The following is a 17,481-nucleotide window of genomic DNA, read 5'->3' as shown; positions in this document are numbered from 1 at the left end:
GAATTTTATAATTCAATTCTAGTGTACTGATGATTCAACCAACAAATATCTGCTAAATACCTACTATGCGCAAGTCACTGTCCAAGCACTTGAGAGGTAAAACAAAAAGAAACACATATTAGATTATAAACCCTCAGGAATTTTATGATTCAATAAGAGATATAACATAAATATATGACCAGGATATGAGATATAATAAAAGTAAGCCAAAGGAGAGAGGAGTCAGACAAAATGCTCTGGAGATATTTGAGGAGAAAGAAATCAGTCTTGGTCAGGAGATAACTTTCAGAAGTCAAGGAGAAGGCATCTGATCTATGCCTTGAAGAAGGGGAAGGATTCCAGTACAAAGAGGAGGAGGATGCTTTCAACAGTAGGAGATGAGAGGTAGTGGGGTTTTTTTCTTGGAGACATCATTGAGCGAAGATGAGATGACCAATCACTGAGTATGTTGTACTTGAGATCCTTGCTCAGGTGTGAATGGGTCTGGATGATCCCTGGGATTTCTTTCAGTTCCAAGATTCTGTGATTTTGTGTTTCATCGGAGGAAAAGCCTGTGTGATATCAGGGAGATGGAAAGCATAGGACAACAAGAAGGAAAAAACAGCTAGTAGACCAGTTTGGCTGGAATGAAGTGTTTTGTGAAATAAGGCTCAAAAGGTGACCTGGCACTAGGTTGCGCAGAGCCTCAAATGCCACAGCAAGGAATCTGCATTTTGTCTAATAGACTGTAGCCACTTTTCTCAGATTCTTTGGTCTCAGAACACCTTTCTACTCTTAGAAATGATTGAAGACCCAACATTCATGTGTGTTATATCTGCCATTACTTACTATATTAGAAGTTAAAACTGATCAATTTTTAAAATACTTGTTCACTTAAAATAATAATAAGCTCATTATACATTAACATAAATGATATATTTTCATGAAAAAGAACTATATTCTCCAAAACAAAAAAATAGTAAGACAACAGCATTGTTTTACATATTTTTGCATATCTCTTTAGTGTCTAGCTTAACAGAAGACAATTGAATTCTCATATCTGCTTCTACATTCAGTCTACTGTGATATGTTATTTTTGTTGAAAAACATGAACCAAATCAGGTCTTTCACAAATATGTAGTTGGAAAAGGGAGTGTTCTTAATATGAAAAGAACATCTTGTTATTTGGAAAATAGTTTTGACTTTGCGGACCCCATGAAAGTGTCTTAGGGACCTCTACATGTCCTCAATCCACATTTCAAGAACTGCTGAATAATAGGGAGCTACTAAAGTTTTTTGAGGAGAATATATGGTCAGAAGATCATTTTGGAGGATGGATTGGAAAGGGGAGAACTTGGAAGCAAAGAGACTAGTTTAATGGATTCGCTGATCAATAAGTATTTATTAAACACCTCTGTGCCAGGCACTGAGCCAGGTGCTTGTGATTCAAATGAAAAAATGAGATAATCCCTTCCTTTGAAGAACTTACATGCTACAATGAGAAAGCTGTTACAAGAGTCTAGATAAGTATTTATTATGGGGGGAGGGAAGCACAGGGAGAGATATAGAGGATACAGACTACTGCATATGTCAGCCTTTTTTCATATTTTTGTAAGTTTTGTTGAACTGTATTCCTTTTTTTTTTCATTCTTTATTACAAGGGATGTCTCTCTAGGAGGAGGAAAGGGAGTGATACAATGGGAAATAAAGGTGATGTAGAAATATAAGATACCAAAAGAAATTATTTTTAAAATATCTTAAGAAGTGAAAAAATTGTAAGCTAGAGTAGTAGTCATATATGTGAAGATAAAATGGGCAGGATTTGAGAACTGATTGGATGTTGGGGGCTTGGAGATGGAGAGAGATGAGAAAAAAATGATTCTAAGGTTTTGAGCCTGGAAGAATGATGGTGCCATCAATAGAACTCTCCCTCCTTCCCTTCTCCCCTCCATCTACCCATTTCATTTTTTAAGGTTTAAAGACCTTTCCAATATCTCATTTGATTGTCACAACAACCCTATGAGGCAGGAGCTATTATTCTCCCCATTTTTAGAGGTGATGAAACAGACTAAGAGACAGGTAAAGTGATTTCCCTGGGTCATGCAGCTAGTAAATATGATTTGAACTCAGATCTTCTTGACTCCCAACACAATGCTCCCATGTTACCTAGCTATCTATGTGCTACAAATATGTTAGTCATCTGTATAGAGATAACTCAAGCCATAGAACATCACATATTGAGTAGGTTGTAGAACCAAGATTAAATTTAGCTCTGCTGATTTTCAGTGCCTTGCACACAGTAGAAATTAATAAATATGTGTTCAATGGAAATGAAATGATGCATGTTGTTCAAAATCAAGGATTTTAAACTTGGAGTCTATGAAGTTTTCTAAATTTTTTTTGATGTAATTAGTTTTCATTATAATCCTGTACATTTTATTTTACCTATGTAAAGGCATGATTCTGAGAAGGGGTCCATTGGCTTTACCAGACCGTCAAAGGGGACCAGGACACAAAAGAGAAATTAAACCCTGATCTAGACTTATCCTTCTGTAATATATCAGTAACATCCATAACCCAGAGCTGGTTAGTTACTCTGCATCAATTCTCCACTTCTAGCGCAGTCAGTATTTTCTGGAAGTAGCAGGTAATTGGAACTTAATTTACAAAATTAACTGCAACAATAAAACTGCATTAATGCTTTTTCCCGCCATGCTATTAGCTTTTATGCATTATATAGCTGTGCGGAAAAGCTAGGTCATATAGCTGCTGTGTTAAAACCATTCCTCTGAATTCTTTCTGTTGGGTGAATTTGTGAGCTAAACCAGAGGATGTTGTTACCTCATTTAGAAAGCAAAACGTTTGTTTCTTTTCTGTTTTGGAAAGAACAAAGGAATGCTATCTTTAGCAGTGATATGAAAGAAAACCCACCATGCTCCTTTCAATGACATGTTCATGGGAAGCCATAGTCACACTCTGCACCCTCCTTTATGGCCGGTTGCCAAGGCTTTTATGGACCTTGCTACCTTGGCACCAGATTTCTGTTATTAAGTTCATATTGCCTTGGGCATCAGCTTTGGTATGTATAAACTGCCTTTTAATAAATGGCATAATTCTCTTCCCATATCATATCACTTTCTGCTTCAAAAGCAAGAACACATTTAAGTTTTCCCCTCCTTTGTCACCCTCGATGGTCCTGGTCCAAAGCACTTTCCTCTCCAGTCTTTTCTCCCCCACCCTTTGACATCTCAGAACTGCATGACAATCTGTAATTACTCATGTGATTGGCATATGGGAGAATGAATCTGTGAGTAATCTAGAAGTGCAGGGTTATTTTAGAAAGAGTCATTCCTTTCCTCCCCACTCCCCATCCCACGGAGGATTTACTGCCAATGGATCACCTGCTGCATTTCCGTCATTGTGGCACTATTCCCAGGCCAATGGATACTAAAGTCATCACTCTGCCCCTACTGACTTTGCTGCAGAGAAAACTTGAAACAGTAACATCTGATTCATACAGGAACTGAGGAATATCAGATCTTTGACTTAGACTCTACGAGATGTAAAGTAGTATTGAGAGGGCTGTCCCCCACGTGTAGCAAGGAGGTATCATTATGTGAACCAAAACAAGGCAGAATAAACCTTTTTGGCCTCTTTGCCCCCCACCCATATCCAAAGGAGACTATATTTCCTGTCAGGAGGGGAAGGGGAAGCAAGGGGTTGTGTGGGAGGCCACTCTGCTCTTCTCAGAGAGAATGGCTACAGGACCGCAATCGTATCTATTTGTTCCTTTACGTATTGTTAGTCTAGGGAATGTGATTTATAGATTTAAGCTAACTTGTAGGTGTTATTTCATTAATTGGGGGAAGCAGACCTTATATCCAAGCCTTTCCCCCTTTCCAACTAAATAGCATTTCGACAATAAAAACATACATAGCACTTATCAAAGATATCCATTTATCTAAATCATGGCAAAACAGAAATAAAAGAAAGTATACATATGAGAATATATACCAGACAGTACAGAATGAAGGAGTTCTCCCAGTAGAAACAAGATAACTCAGCTCAACCAAGAGAGAATCCTGTATCTCACAAAAGGGAAAGTTCCCCAAAGGCTCCAGTGTAGCAAGCTGTGGATAGGGAGACGGTGGAGATGGCCAGCTCCTCTCATGTCAACTTCTACTCAGTCTTTTTCTTCAACAATCTGAAATGAGGTTGGCATCTGCCATCTTCTTTCTTGAAGCTGGAAGCCAAAAGTGCCTGATTATGACTCAAAAAAATCTTGAAGACTTAAGACTTAGAGAGACTGAAGAGCTTTCCTCTCCCACTCTCACCGACTCTATTCCATCTCTCACACAAGTGTAGAACACTGATCACCAAGAAGGAGAAAAGCCCATAACAAGAGGCTTTGGAACTCAAGTGTCTGGGCCAAAAATACTTGCAATGCCTTGCAAAGGTTAGCTAGGGCAAGTCCCAAACTTGTAAACACACAATATAAACACAAGCATCATGATTTTCCTGGTATCTCAGGTAAACAATCTTGAGTACCATTGAAACTGAAATAAAACAAATGCACTTCAACAGTACATAATGTCAATGTGGCATTATTCAGAGCATCATCTAGGAGAATGCTACAGTGACAACATACCTGACTACAAGCAAGGTATATAACACATGCACATTTCAAAAATACACGCATATCTATAGAAAAAAGCAATCAGTCAAAAGCAATAAACATAGTTCGCTAACAAAGCAAAGCTGTCTAGCAGCAACCATAACAACATCAAGAGGTCTTTATAGAAAATACAATTTAACCACAAGCAATAGATGTGTTGGATGAGCTGGGCCTGGAGTCAGGAAGACCAGAGTTCAGATCTACTAGCTGTGTAAACTTGAGGCAAGTTGCTTGACCCTGTTTACCTCAGTTTACTCATATGTAAAATGAACTGCAGAAGGATACACCAGTATCTTTGCCAAGACTGGGTCACAGAGTCAGACGGGACTGAAAACTACTGAACAATGACAACAATTACAGTGAATACGCAAATCATTAACAAACAGACATGGCTAAAGCATCAATATAACATAAAACTAAGTCAAATATAGTAGCAGAATAAAACCAAGCATACTCAGACATGAAGTAGTCAACATGTACAGCAGTGCACATGCAGTGACATGCAAGGCGTATTTCACATGGGCCATCTCTGCTATCACTGTCTGTACTCATCCATACCTGTATGCTCAGGTTTGCCTGTAACATCATAACTTAGCTTGGCACATGAACGATCTCTCTGCTTCCATACCAGGGTTAGCAGTTGGTAGGAGCTGACCATCATGATCATTGTAGACAGGCATGTCTACATCTGACCTGGCAGCCATGTCAGGTTGACTATCACTATATTTGAGCTCTGTGGGTTGAATCTGTATCCTGGGAGTTTCTAAAGAAGCTTTTGGAAGGAAAGAAGTTGCCTTTAGGTTCAGTTTTTCTGTATTGTAATAATAATAATATACGTATATATGCATACAATATATAAATATTTGTGTATATAAATATATGCATATATACTTCCCTTTCTGGATGCATCACCTTCAGCTTCCATAACTGGGTCAGAAAGTCTTTGTCCTGCTGGTGAACAGTCTCTTTTTCTCAATCTTTTCCTAGGTGAGTGTCCATAAGTTATTTCCGCCTGCCCATTAAAAACTAACTCTTCAATGGACAGCAGGTAGTTGCAATAAACAGTCTTGGTAGGGCCCCCTCCAATCTCTTTTTTTTTTGTAACCAGGCACACTGCCCAGTCTCTCCGTTACTTTGTATGGATTAGTTTTCTGTCTATCAGCTAACTTGTGAGCCCCTTGAATGTCAAGGATTCTCAGTAAAACACCATCTCCTTGTTGAAGGTCTTGACGACATGCTCTGGTACCGTAACGTCTTTGGTTTCTGTCACATATCTTCCAAGCTGAATGTGTGACTAATCAGGAGTGTGAGTAATTGCCTCATCTCCTTCATGTGAAGTGCCAAAACATAAATCAATAGGCAGGTGTGGTTCTCACTTAAACATGAGCAAGTACAGCATAAAGCCTGTAGCATCTTTTATGGTGGAACTGCCAGCATGAATTTGAAATGAGACTGTTGACCACTGAAGCTTTTATTCTGGTCTCCATGTTCCCAATACTTTAAACAGTGTATGGTTAAAATGCTCAGACTGTGGTACTTGTCCAGGCCAGCATTGCCTTCAGTACCAGTGGGCTTTGGGACTGGGTTACCGGAGAAAGAAACAAGTCTGAGGTGAGAAAAGTCAAAATAGAAAAGGAAACATTATTCTTATTTTGGCCTACAGATTACATTTATCAATTTCATTTTATTGCTTTCTTTTCAGAATATTTGACTGGTCTAATCACTAGCCATTTCATCCTTTATGCAAAGATGGGGTGAAAAACTGTTGTGGAAATCTCACTTTGTAGAGACAAAAATGGAAAAGTGACAACTTCTGTGCAAGCTTAGACATTTATTTCAGATGCACTGTGCACAGAATACCCTCCTAGATCCTGTGAGAAACTGCCTAGACAGGCAAGAGAAGGTCTGGTTCCCCAACTTGAGAAAGATAACTGTTGCTGCCATATGTAAGGCAGATTGATACAAGAAAAGACTTGGGACAGGAAGCTATTTCAGTAATGTAGAGTATGATGTTGCAATAAGTAGCAAAGTTATTGTGGCCCCAAATAAGGTACCATGTCTAGAAACTGTGGTAGAGACAGTATGATTTTTTTCTTAACTTTAAACTTTATTTTTAATTTCCATTGACCAGAGCAAGTATGTCACTCTACTGCTCAAAAAAAAAAAAAAACCCAAAAAACAAAACAAACCAAAACCTCAAAACTTGGCTCCTAATTGCTTCTAGGATGAAATATAAATCCTTCAATATGCATTTAAAACTCTACAATCTAGCTCCAATATACCTTTAAATTTTATTTCTTATTACCCTCCTCCTCCCTTTAGGGAGCTCTGCATTGCCTGAAGTCAATATTTCAATCTTCTGTCTCCTTGCCTCTACACAGTTTATTATTTCCTCATTCCTAGGATATTCTCCCTCCTCACCTTTGCCTTTCACCATCTTCATCTTTAGTCAGCATTCAACTCAGGGACTCCTTCCTGAACCCCAAACTCCCAAGTTGTTAATGTTCACTCCTTTATCAATTTATTCTGTGTTTAATGTTGTATTTGCCCCCCATCCTTTGAAGGCTAGGGTTGTTTCATTTTTTGCCTGTTTATCCTTAGCACTTAACACAGGGCCTGGCACATTGTGCTATAAACATCTACTGAATCAAATTAAATTCCAACACATATATAATAAGTATGAAAAAAAGAAATAGCAACATGTGGATACATTTGTAGTATATCTCAGTATTTTTGTCTTGCTCCTCCCCAAAGTGACTGAAAAGGACATTGGTAATTCCTAACCCATGAGGGTATTTTCTTGTTTCTATCAAATTTCTATGAGAAGAGATTAGACATACACTGAAGTTACCTTTGATGAAAATATCCTTGATGAAAAGGGAAGAGGCAGGACTTTGAAGATGATTTTCCACAATAAACTGCATTTTCACAATTAGACAATTGATGGAAGAGTTTAGAAAATGCAAAATATGGCCATCTCATTTCTTTTGAAATTTTTTTTAACATTTCATTGACAAGTTTTGTTTTTATAACAGTTATTTTCAGATGTCTCTCCCCTAATCTCTGCCATTTCAGAAAAAAATTTTATTTGAAGAAAAAAAGACAAATAGGAAGGAAGGAAGGAAGGAAAGAAAAAGCGAAGGAGTTAAACACAACTAACTCATAGCATCCTCTTCAGATAGTGTAGGCAACGTTCCACATTCATAATTTCTGCTTCCAGAGGAAGAAGGGGGACTTACTAATTCAACTCTTTTCTGAGGTCAAGATTGGGTATTGTTCTAATATTTCTTGATGTCTCATTGAGTAATCAATTTTTTCTTTCTATTCCGCTTCTTGGAAAATTTTTTCTTAGGGGAAGTCTTCTTGCCACTTTTGATATTTAAATTCCTCTAAATTCTTTGCTTTTTAGTGTCTTTATTTCATTTAGCATTTTTGATTTCATTTCTCTTGCTTCATGCTTTTGGAGATAGATATTCATGTAGTTGTTATGAAAAATCAATTTTCCCTTTGAGTCTTTGCTTACAATTGCATTCCCTTTTTGGTTCTGAGGGATTTGTCAATTTGCCTTCATTTTTGTTACTTGTAGGTGTTTTCTTTGATTTACTCATCTCTCCTATTATCCATTTCCTGCAAAGAAGCATTATTCCGGGCAAGTTCTGCCCTTGATGCACTTTTGGGTAGGGAGCTTGGTTCAGTTTTGTCTCACTCTGGCTCCCTTAAGTTCTGTACCATCTTCCAACTCTTGAGGTTAGCCTCCTTTCCTCAGAAATAATGATACTTCATTGCATTTTTTTAATCATTGTCTTGGACAGTTATAAACTGAAGGATTTTGCTGCAGTGTGTGGGAGTTGGTCAGCTTCTGATCCAGGCAGGCATCTGGAAGAAAGTCCCAAGATGAAATACTCTAATGACTTAGGGTTTGGGTTGTTTTGGTTGTTCTTTTTATTTACCTTGTTATATTCTTATATAGTTGTTTCAGTCGTGTCTTCATGATCCCATTTGGGTTTTTCTTGGCAAAGTACTAGAGTGGTTTGCCATTTCCTTCTCCAGCTCATTTCACAGATGAGGAAACTGAGGCAAACAGGGTTAAGGGACTTGCTCAGCCAGACAGCTAATTAGTGTCTGAGGCCAGATTTGAACTCAAGAAGGTGAGTCTTCCTGACTCCAGGCCCAGCATTTTATCCATTGTGCCACCTACCTGCCCTTAGCTTATGTTGCTATAGTTATTGCATATACATAACTTTCCTGGTACTGACAACTCTCCATCAGTTCATAAAAATTTTCCCATATTTCTCTGAACTCACATATATAGTTTCTTAAAGTACAATAATATTCCATTAAACTTCACATGCCTAAATTTGCTTAGTAATTCAACAACAGATGGAAACTGTCATTGTTTCAATTTTGACACTGTAAAAATGATACTGAAATATTTTTATACATACAAGATCTTTTGTTCTCTAATTTTGATCTCTCTGATTAAAAGGCTCTGAAAAATTTTGTCAGTTTTCCTACATCATTCAAAGATGTTTTTGTTTTTTTTTCCCTAAAAAATTGTTCGATGACTTGACAGCTCTACTAATAGTATATTAGTGGATCTATTTTCCCTCCAATATTGATTACTTACATCCTTTGTTACTTTTACTGAGTTATGGAGTATAACGCAAATATTCATCATTGTTTTAGTTTTCATTTTTTCAATTAATGCAGTGATTTTTTTATGATTGTTGACAACTTGCTTTTATTTTGAGGACTGATTGTTTATATTGACCTAATGATCTATTAGATGAATGGCTTTTCATCCTATATATCTATATTATCTATTTTTTATTACAAAGAAGTTGAATTATTAGAGAAAATGTAGCTTTTTAGAGTCTTCTAAGACAAAATGTCTTCCCTACATATATTAAGATCATAAAAGATTCCTTGACAAGCCCAACCTTCAAAGATAGCTTTGTTTAATGGTCTTTTGATTGTCAAAATCAATTGAGGCATAAAATAGAGAGAAATACACTCATTAGGCACCTTCTAGAGTGTTGTGGACAATATCATGTACAGGATCTAAATGGAAGAAGGATTTTTTTTGAATGGGAAGGTTTTCCAAATATATTCTTATTTTCATTTGACATCATGATAAATCTCTTCATTCTAATTCTAATGTTAGGGCTTTCTTAATGAGACATCTTTATCTACTTAGGAGTGATTGATGCAGTAATCTACAAAGAGAAAAAATTGGATGTGAGATCATGGCATGATATATAAGTGAATAGGCAGTCCTTTGAGTTTACAGATAAGCACATATATCTTGTACAAGACGGGCAATGAGCTGGCCAAGAATTGAATCGAATAGTCTGGTTTATATATGCGAAATTATTCAGTAGTGTCCATGATCTCAAGTTGTTTCCTTGTATGAAATCTCATTGTTAAGACACCAATATTCTTCTGGTGATGTTATGAGTCTGTAAATCATGGAACACCAAGATTTCCTATGAATCAAAATCATGAGGCACTAAAAAGGAAGTCTATGGGTTGGTGTAAGTAGGTTGTTTTATCAATGGCACTCGTTTGCAAAAAAAAATGACCAAGTATATCAAGGACATGCATGACAAGAAAAGGAGATAGGCTAGTTATACTGATACTACTATGGCAACAGCAAGGGATAACACAGTCAACCCAACGTGATGCAAGTTCCCGTCCCTATTAAGACCTACAAGAAGGTCGTGTTGGGTAGGCAGATCTATTGAAAGATGGGTATAAGAATCAAACAAAGTGAGAAAAAACGAGTGCACTATTGAGAAAGTATTCGCATCCTATCACTGATCCATGAAAGTATATTGTATTTAGCTATGTTAATACCTTAGTTGAATAAATTTACAAAATTATCTTACCAATCAGCTAGCAAAGCCCTCAAATGTTGTGGCAAAGAAGATGTAAATTTTGATGGGAGCAGGTAGAAGTTTGGAGGAAAGGAAAAGAGATATATCTGGAGTACAGATGATGCCTTTAGAGGAAAAATCACAGGTGGAACATGATAGGGAAGGTGGTATAGCCAAGAAGCATCAGGAGATCCCTGTATCCCTGAAATTAGTATGTACTCAAAAGTGAGCAGGGAAAGATAGATAGACAGACAGACAGATAGATAGATAGATAGATAGATAGATAGATAGATAGATAGATAGATAGATAGATAGATAGATGGATGGAGGAAAGGGAGAGAGAGTGAGAGAGAGAGACACAGAGAGAGGAAGAGGGAGAGGGAGAGGGAGAGAGAGAGAGAGAAATACTTAGTAAACACCTACTCTCTGGGAGGAACTGTGCTAAGTGCTATGGATAGAAATGCAAACAAGCAAGTCAATCCTTGCCCTCAAGGAGATCATATTTTTATGAAGACAGCAAATAAAGGGGTTCTGGAAGAAGGACAAGGGAGTGGGAGGGGTGGTGAGGAGAAAAATGGGGAAATGTTATAGAGAGCTGGGCTCCTGTAAGATCAAAAGGATGCTCTACAACATGCTTTGGAAATACCTTTCAATGAGTGTGTGTATGTGTGTGTGTGTATGTGTGTTCTATGAGAAAGTAGCATATACCCACATATATGTATATATATGTTTATATATTATTTACATATATGTGTTGTGTGTATATGTGTGTATGTGTGTATACATATATTTCAGATAAAGTCCCCTTTTTTGCCTCGAGAGACATCTGGCTTCCTGCCCTGTAGATCTTGAGGAAAAGAATAAAGCACTGTTTTTTCCCTCCGAGATGGTTTAATGAAGTTGCACCTGGAAATAAAACGATGTACTAAATGCCTTCTTAACTTGTGTGTTTTCATTAGCTTTCTTGGTCCCTTACGATGATTTCTTTTCCATTTCTTGAGTAAGAATCTCCCCACCCATCCCATTTATCACTCAGTTTCTATTTCTTTTTTTGTCACCTCCTTTTTCTGCTTATCTCAGCCTGTGTCATTCTTCTTATTTTTTAATTCTATTTAATCAATCAATCAACAAGCATTTATTCATTGCCTACTGTGTGCCAGGCACTGGGGTTATAGTACAAAGAATAAAACAATTCCTCCTCTCAAGGAACTTGGGTTTTTATTCTTGGGAAAATCTCATGAGAACAGTTGTTTTTATGATTGAAAAATTTTATGGTTTTCTAGTCTTTCTTGCAATAATGCAAACTGAAAAGTACTGAGAAAATAGATAGTGAAGTGAACTCAAGTTTCTCAAACTTTCAAAAACTTCAACTTGAGAAAAGGAAAAAGGTTTAGGTCAGTTCTGATTTTACTCTTGCCTAGTTTTCCCGGTCCCAAACAGTCAGCAGAAGGAATGAGCAAGGACTTAAGGGAGCAGTATCTGGTCATGAATAATTCACGTATGCCTTATGAATGAATGCAGGACTTTGGCTGCACCTAACACACTTAATAGGAAGAGACAGGAAAAAACATTAAGGAAGGCAAACAAATGCTACTTTCTCTTTACTGTTTTAAAAGTGGGCACAGAAAGAAAGGAAATCATCCAACTTTCAAGAAGAAATCATCTAAATTATAAAACACCTAAGAATCTAGTATGAAAATTCTAGTCTGATTTTCAAAGATTAAGTCAAAGAATAGTTAAAGGAAAATTTCCTCTCTACTATTGACATAGAAGCTCTATTCATCTTAGTCAAGCTCCTATATTAAACACAGACCAGAAACCTTCACATTCATACAAACACACACACATTATATTTTTCCAGATCTGGAGAGAAAGTCTGCATTCTCCTTAATACATATGTTTTTCTCTTTTCTCCCAAATGATCATTTCCCTACGGCCCTTGTATTTATGTAAAGGTTGGATCCTACAAAGATCTAATGTCAGCGTGCCTGGGTTCAAATACTGCCTCTGAGGCTGACTGCCTGTGTGACCTTGAACAAGTCAGTTTCCTCATCTGTAAAATGAGATTGGACTAGATAGCTCAATTCTGAAGTCCCCTTCCAAGTCCTCCTCTATGATCTAATGATGCTCTCCTAAATCTTGATCGGATTAAGTCCTGGTTTTGTTCCCTGTAGGAGAGTAACTGTTTGGACACTTAACTGTCTTACAGAAATTGAAGAGCTATTTATATGAAATGAATTTACTAAACGTACTAGCATGCTACCTTATCTTCCTTGCAAGAAATGTTTTAGCATTTATCTGGTTATGTGATAGAAATAATTCAACTCGTGCCATATTCAAATCTCCTTTCAAATGTCTTTACATGGAAAGACATTTTTCCTTTCATGTTAAGAAATAAACAGATTTTGTGCCTTCAGATCATATTTTTGTCTAGTCTCCAGTAAAAGAATGGATTATCATAAAAGTTTTTATATTTCATTATAAAACTTTTCATCTCTTTTTTGAGAACTTAATACAAGGTTAAAGTAAAAATAACTTTCCCTAACTGTCTTTTGGACCATTTCACATGAATAAAAGTTCACCTTGTAGGAATCTTTACATTGGTCATGTAAATCTTGGTGTGTTCATCCGTTAAAATTCTGAAAAGTACATTAAGGGAGGAAGGAGGGGAAAGTGATATAACATCCCTTAAACCTGCTATATGATGCATTGTTGTAACTTCAATGGTAAATTAGTGTGTGTGAATTTACAGGATTCTTTCTTATCCCTCTCTAGTGAAATCCAGAGAAAGTCATCCAGCCTGGGGAAGGACAGTAATTCATCACCTCGGAGCACTAAATTTCCAGAAAGAAGGAATACATCACTGGGTAAGCTAGTCTGTTCTTTTGGCAAAGCAAGTGAAGGTCTAATCTTTTGAAAGTCTATTCACTAGTCTAAACTTTCCAAACTGAAATGGAATGCCCAGGAGGGTATGGCTAAGAGACTGAAGCATTCTTTATGGTTGCCGGGGGAGATAGTACTCTTATAGTAAGCTCTTGAGAATACACAGATAGCAAAGCCTTCTTCAGTTGGCAGAGTCCTTAATAATTACATGGGCAACCTTCACATTACTCTTGACCATATAAGATAAGTTATTGATCCCAGATCCTAGGGGCAAGGAGGAACTTTCAAAAAATTAGGACATAGGAATATCGATGAAAACTAAAAGATCAGAAACTTCATCCTCCCTATCACAGTTACTCAGGATGCCTTCACTAGTTGTCTACTGTAGATTTCCATAAATAGAGAGTATAGTTATGATTGCAGGCCTCTTTTTTATTGTCATTGAGAAATGGCAATATTTGAATGGTTAAGATATAAAGATATTGAACTATTTCACAATAATGTTGGTGGGGATAAGTGAATTAATGAATGGAAGGATCTGTGATTTTTGTCAATACAGAGAACCTTCCATTGGTCTAGTGGATTGTTTGATACAAAGAGGCTGAGTGTTTAATCTAGGTCAACATGGCTAAAGTGTAACAGAGCTAATTTTGAACCCAAATCTCTTCTCTTCAGATTGAGGCTGGATGATCTCTTGTTGGATATCATGTATTAGCCCCTTCCATGATTAGATTCTATGATTTTTGTTGATTCATACTGTACTTACTATGGCATTCTGCCTTTTGAATGAGAGAAGACTGTTTTCACATAATGGGGTCAAGGTTAGTCTTTAATGAACACACAAGTACTCATCTGTGGTTGTTTGCTTAGCTCTCTTTGTTGAAAGATATAATGAAGCTGTGATTACATGAGTAATGGGTCCTGACTATCTGGGCTCTTCTCCATGGCCACAGACAGCACCCTTCATCTCATCAGTGCATGACCATGGTTACAAGAGGGGCATCAGACAAGAGATGTAAACCCATCAATTCCTTATCACTAATGGAATAACATTAAAAAAAGAAAAGAAAAAAATAAACCCTCAAAACACACACACTATTAGTGACTCAGAGCATCATTTTTGAACGCAGATGGTGGTTTTTTTTTTTGCTGTGAAAAATGGGATTTCTCAGGCCTCAGGTTTTAGAAGAGGCTGGCTTGATGAGTGTACATTATAAAGATATGAAGGCTGTCCCACTGAATGGATTCTACAAAACCAGGGACAGTGGACATCATACTTCATAGATTCCTTTGAATGCTACTTAATGGAAGGAGAGCATTGCATTCTGAGATGATAATGCCAATCTTTGACTTTGAACTAAAGTAACTATGATGAATCATTTTAGGAAAGATAGAATTTGTTTTTATTTTTATTCTCCTAATTGAATATTTATAAAGAAAATCATCATTCCATGTCTATTGGCAGGTCCTTAAGATAGATGTTTGAAATGACGGATAAAAGAACAGCAGTCATCATTACAATGATCGCTGGCATTTATGTAGTACTTCACAAATATTATAGCATGTTATCCATACAACAAACTGGGAGGTAGTTGCTAGTATTTATCCCCATTTTGCAGATGAGAAAAATGAAGCATATAATGAGTGACTTGCCCACACAGCAAGTTAAGTGTCAGAGGCTGGGTTTGAACTAGGGGCTTCCTGAGTCCAGGTCCAGCATCATATCCACTGTGACACCAAGAAATTTTAAAGGAGGCATAGATAGGACTGGATTGATTGGGTAAAATAGCAGTAAAGAAGTATGAGGACTTAACCTAGAACCAAAACATCTAAAGGATTGCTTGAGAGTGGAGGAAAACACTCAGAAACTTGTAGTCAATGCTGTTTTTTTAATCAGAATGAAATTTCTAAGATAGACATAGATGAGGCATTGATGGTATATGAAGATGCTCATGATCCCTAATGGGTTAATAACCATTCTGCAATTGTTTTTGGTTGGCATGCTAATTCTATCATTATTTTTATAGTCTTTTCCAGCTCAAGACCTGAGTTAGAAAGCATCATAACAGATTCCATCCCCACATTCAACAGCAGTCAAGTGCTTGCACGGATTCTAGATATGGAAAAGGTAACTTTGATATGCACACCATAAAGAATAAACTATACAGAATAGACGGGGGCTCAATGAGGCATCCCATACAGGACTTTGGGGTGAATATTTCTTTATTAAGTTATAAAAACTTTCCATCATTACTTAAAACTTAATGCAAGGTGAAGTTAAAAGTGAAAATTCACCTGCCTTGGGGAGTTGTGAGACTCAAATGAGATAGTAATGCAAAGGTCTCGGAAAATGTTAAAATGTTCTCTAAATGTCAGTCATTACAATTGATGCTATGATTCAGGGCCATTTCTCCTGAGTAAAAATTCCCCTCCTTCAGTGAATTTGTCTATTCAAGTCCCAGAAAGCCAATTTTGTAAAATATAAAAAAAAAGAAAGAAAGCAAATGTTAACACAGTACTGGAAACTTTTTCATAATAAATACATTACTTCAGCCTTTGATTTCCTAGAGAACGTAGTCTTTAAAGTCTCTTGCATTCTTCCACTTTGGAGCCAGTGGCCAGGATGGTATTTTTATGAGATGTTTCTTCATAAGAAACTGAGTTTGAAGAATCACAAATTCCTTTGATTCTCCTGTATTTGTTCCCTTTTCTGCTAGTTCATTTTTAAGTCCTTTTGGCAAGAAGGAGGGTGTCATAAGACATGATCCTTTAATCCCTTAAAGCGGAAAAGAAAAGAAAACCAGGTTAAAATGGTACACCAAACCTCCTGATTCATCTATGCTGTTGCCATTGGAAAAATGAGAGTGGCAGATTCCTGTTGCGAATCTTTCCCCAAAGAGGGAAATGTTCCATCTTTAATAACATCTTCTGGAAATCCTATCTGCAGATTTCTACTCCTAATCATTTATGTGCATCTGCTCACTTTTAAGTTTCCCAAGCTGCAAGACAATAGATATAACTTTGGGGACTTCAGAAATAAAGAAAATGCCAACTTTGGGTATTCAAAAATAAGGAAACCTTCCATCACAACCAAAAAATGTTTTTTTTTTAATAAATAAAAGTGCTATCCAAACTATCCACATATAATTGAAAGTACAATTAGCTCTATGATGTTTTTGCTACAATGTCCAGATGTATAATGATAACTTAAGAGGAAATGCATTTAATAACTGAGTTGTATCTGAGGTTGTGTGGCATAGTCAAGGAAATCCTACATTTAGAGTCAGACATACTTGGATTCATATCTTACCTTTGACCCTAACTAGCTGCGTAGTCATGGGCAAGTCATTTAGGATCATAGATTTATACCTAGAAATGACCCTTGGAGGTTATGAAGTCCAACTCCCTCATATTATAGATAAGGAAACTGAGACCCAGGAATAATAAGTGACTTTTTCAGGGTCACATAGCTGTCAAGTGTCTGAGGTAGGATTTGAACCTGGGCTTTCCTGACTCCAAGTACATCACTCAGTCACCACTACACCACCTTTTACCACTCTGAGTCTCAATTTCCATATCTGTAGAATGGAGATACTAATATTAGGTTGTAGTGAGGTCCAAATGAGAGGGTGTATGTAAAGCATTTTTACAAGCCTTAAAGCACTAAAGAATTATCTGCTATTATTATTATTAGGAGGATTGCTAGTATTGGAGTAAAAAAATATATGGGTTTCAGCTTTGTCTCTGACACCATCCCTGTAACTTTTAACCAGTCACTTTACATTTCTAAACCCCAGTTTACTCCTCAGTAAAATGAGGGTAATAATGTTTGTCCTACCTACTGCTCAAAATTATAGTGCTGTGATTCATTGGTATTCTTTGATCTACTGGACAATATACAAGGTGTCCCAAAAGTCTTAGTGCAGATTCCCGAGAAGTGGCGTGACTTTATTCAGTCACATATCTCTTTTATGGTAGAGGATACAGTCCTACAGCTCTAGAACCTTAGTCTTCCAAAGGTCATGCCAATGGTCTTTCCACACTAAATTTAACTTTTCTGAAACTCAT

At 36.9% G+C, this 17,481-nt stretch overlaps 1 protein-coding gene across 1 annotated transcript in view; it reads left to right on the top strand.

Moving 5' to 3' along the window:
* ABCA12 (ATP binding cassette subfamily A member 12) overlaps positions 1-17,481 on the top strand; it is a 227,690-nt gene that overhangs the window by 82,243 nt on the left and 127,966 nt on the right. The window contains exons 4-5 of the mRNA XM_072617503.1: positions 13,306-13,397; positions 15,441-15,541. Coding sequence (XP_072473604.1) covers positions 13,306-13,397; positions 15,441-15,541 — 193 coding nt within the window. The remainder of the gene's footprint in view (positions 1-13,305; positions 13,398-15,440; positions 15,542-17,481) is intronic.

Source organism: Notamacropus eugenii, chromosome 6 (assembly GCF_028372415.1).
Source record: "Notamacropus eugenii isolate mMacEug1 chromosome 6, mMacEug1.pri_v2, whole genome shotgun sequence".
In the NCBI taxonomy this organism is placed as follows: Eukaryota; Metazoa; Chordata; class Mammalia; order Diprotodontia; family Macropodidae; genus Notamacropus; species Notamacropus eugenii.
This window is presented reverse-complemented; position numbering and strand designations above follow the sequence as displayed.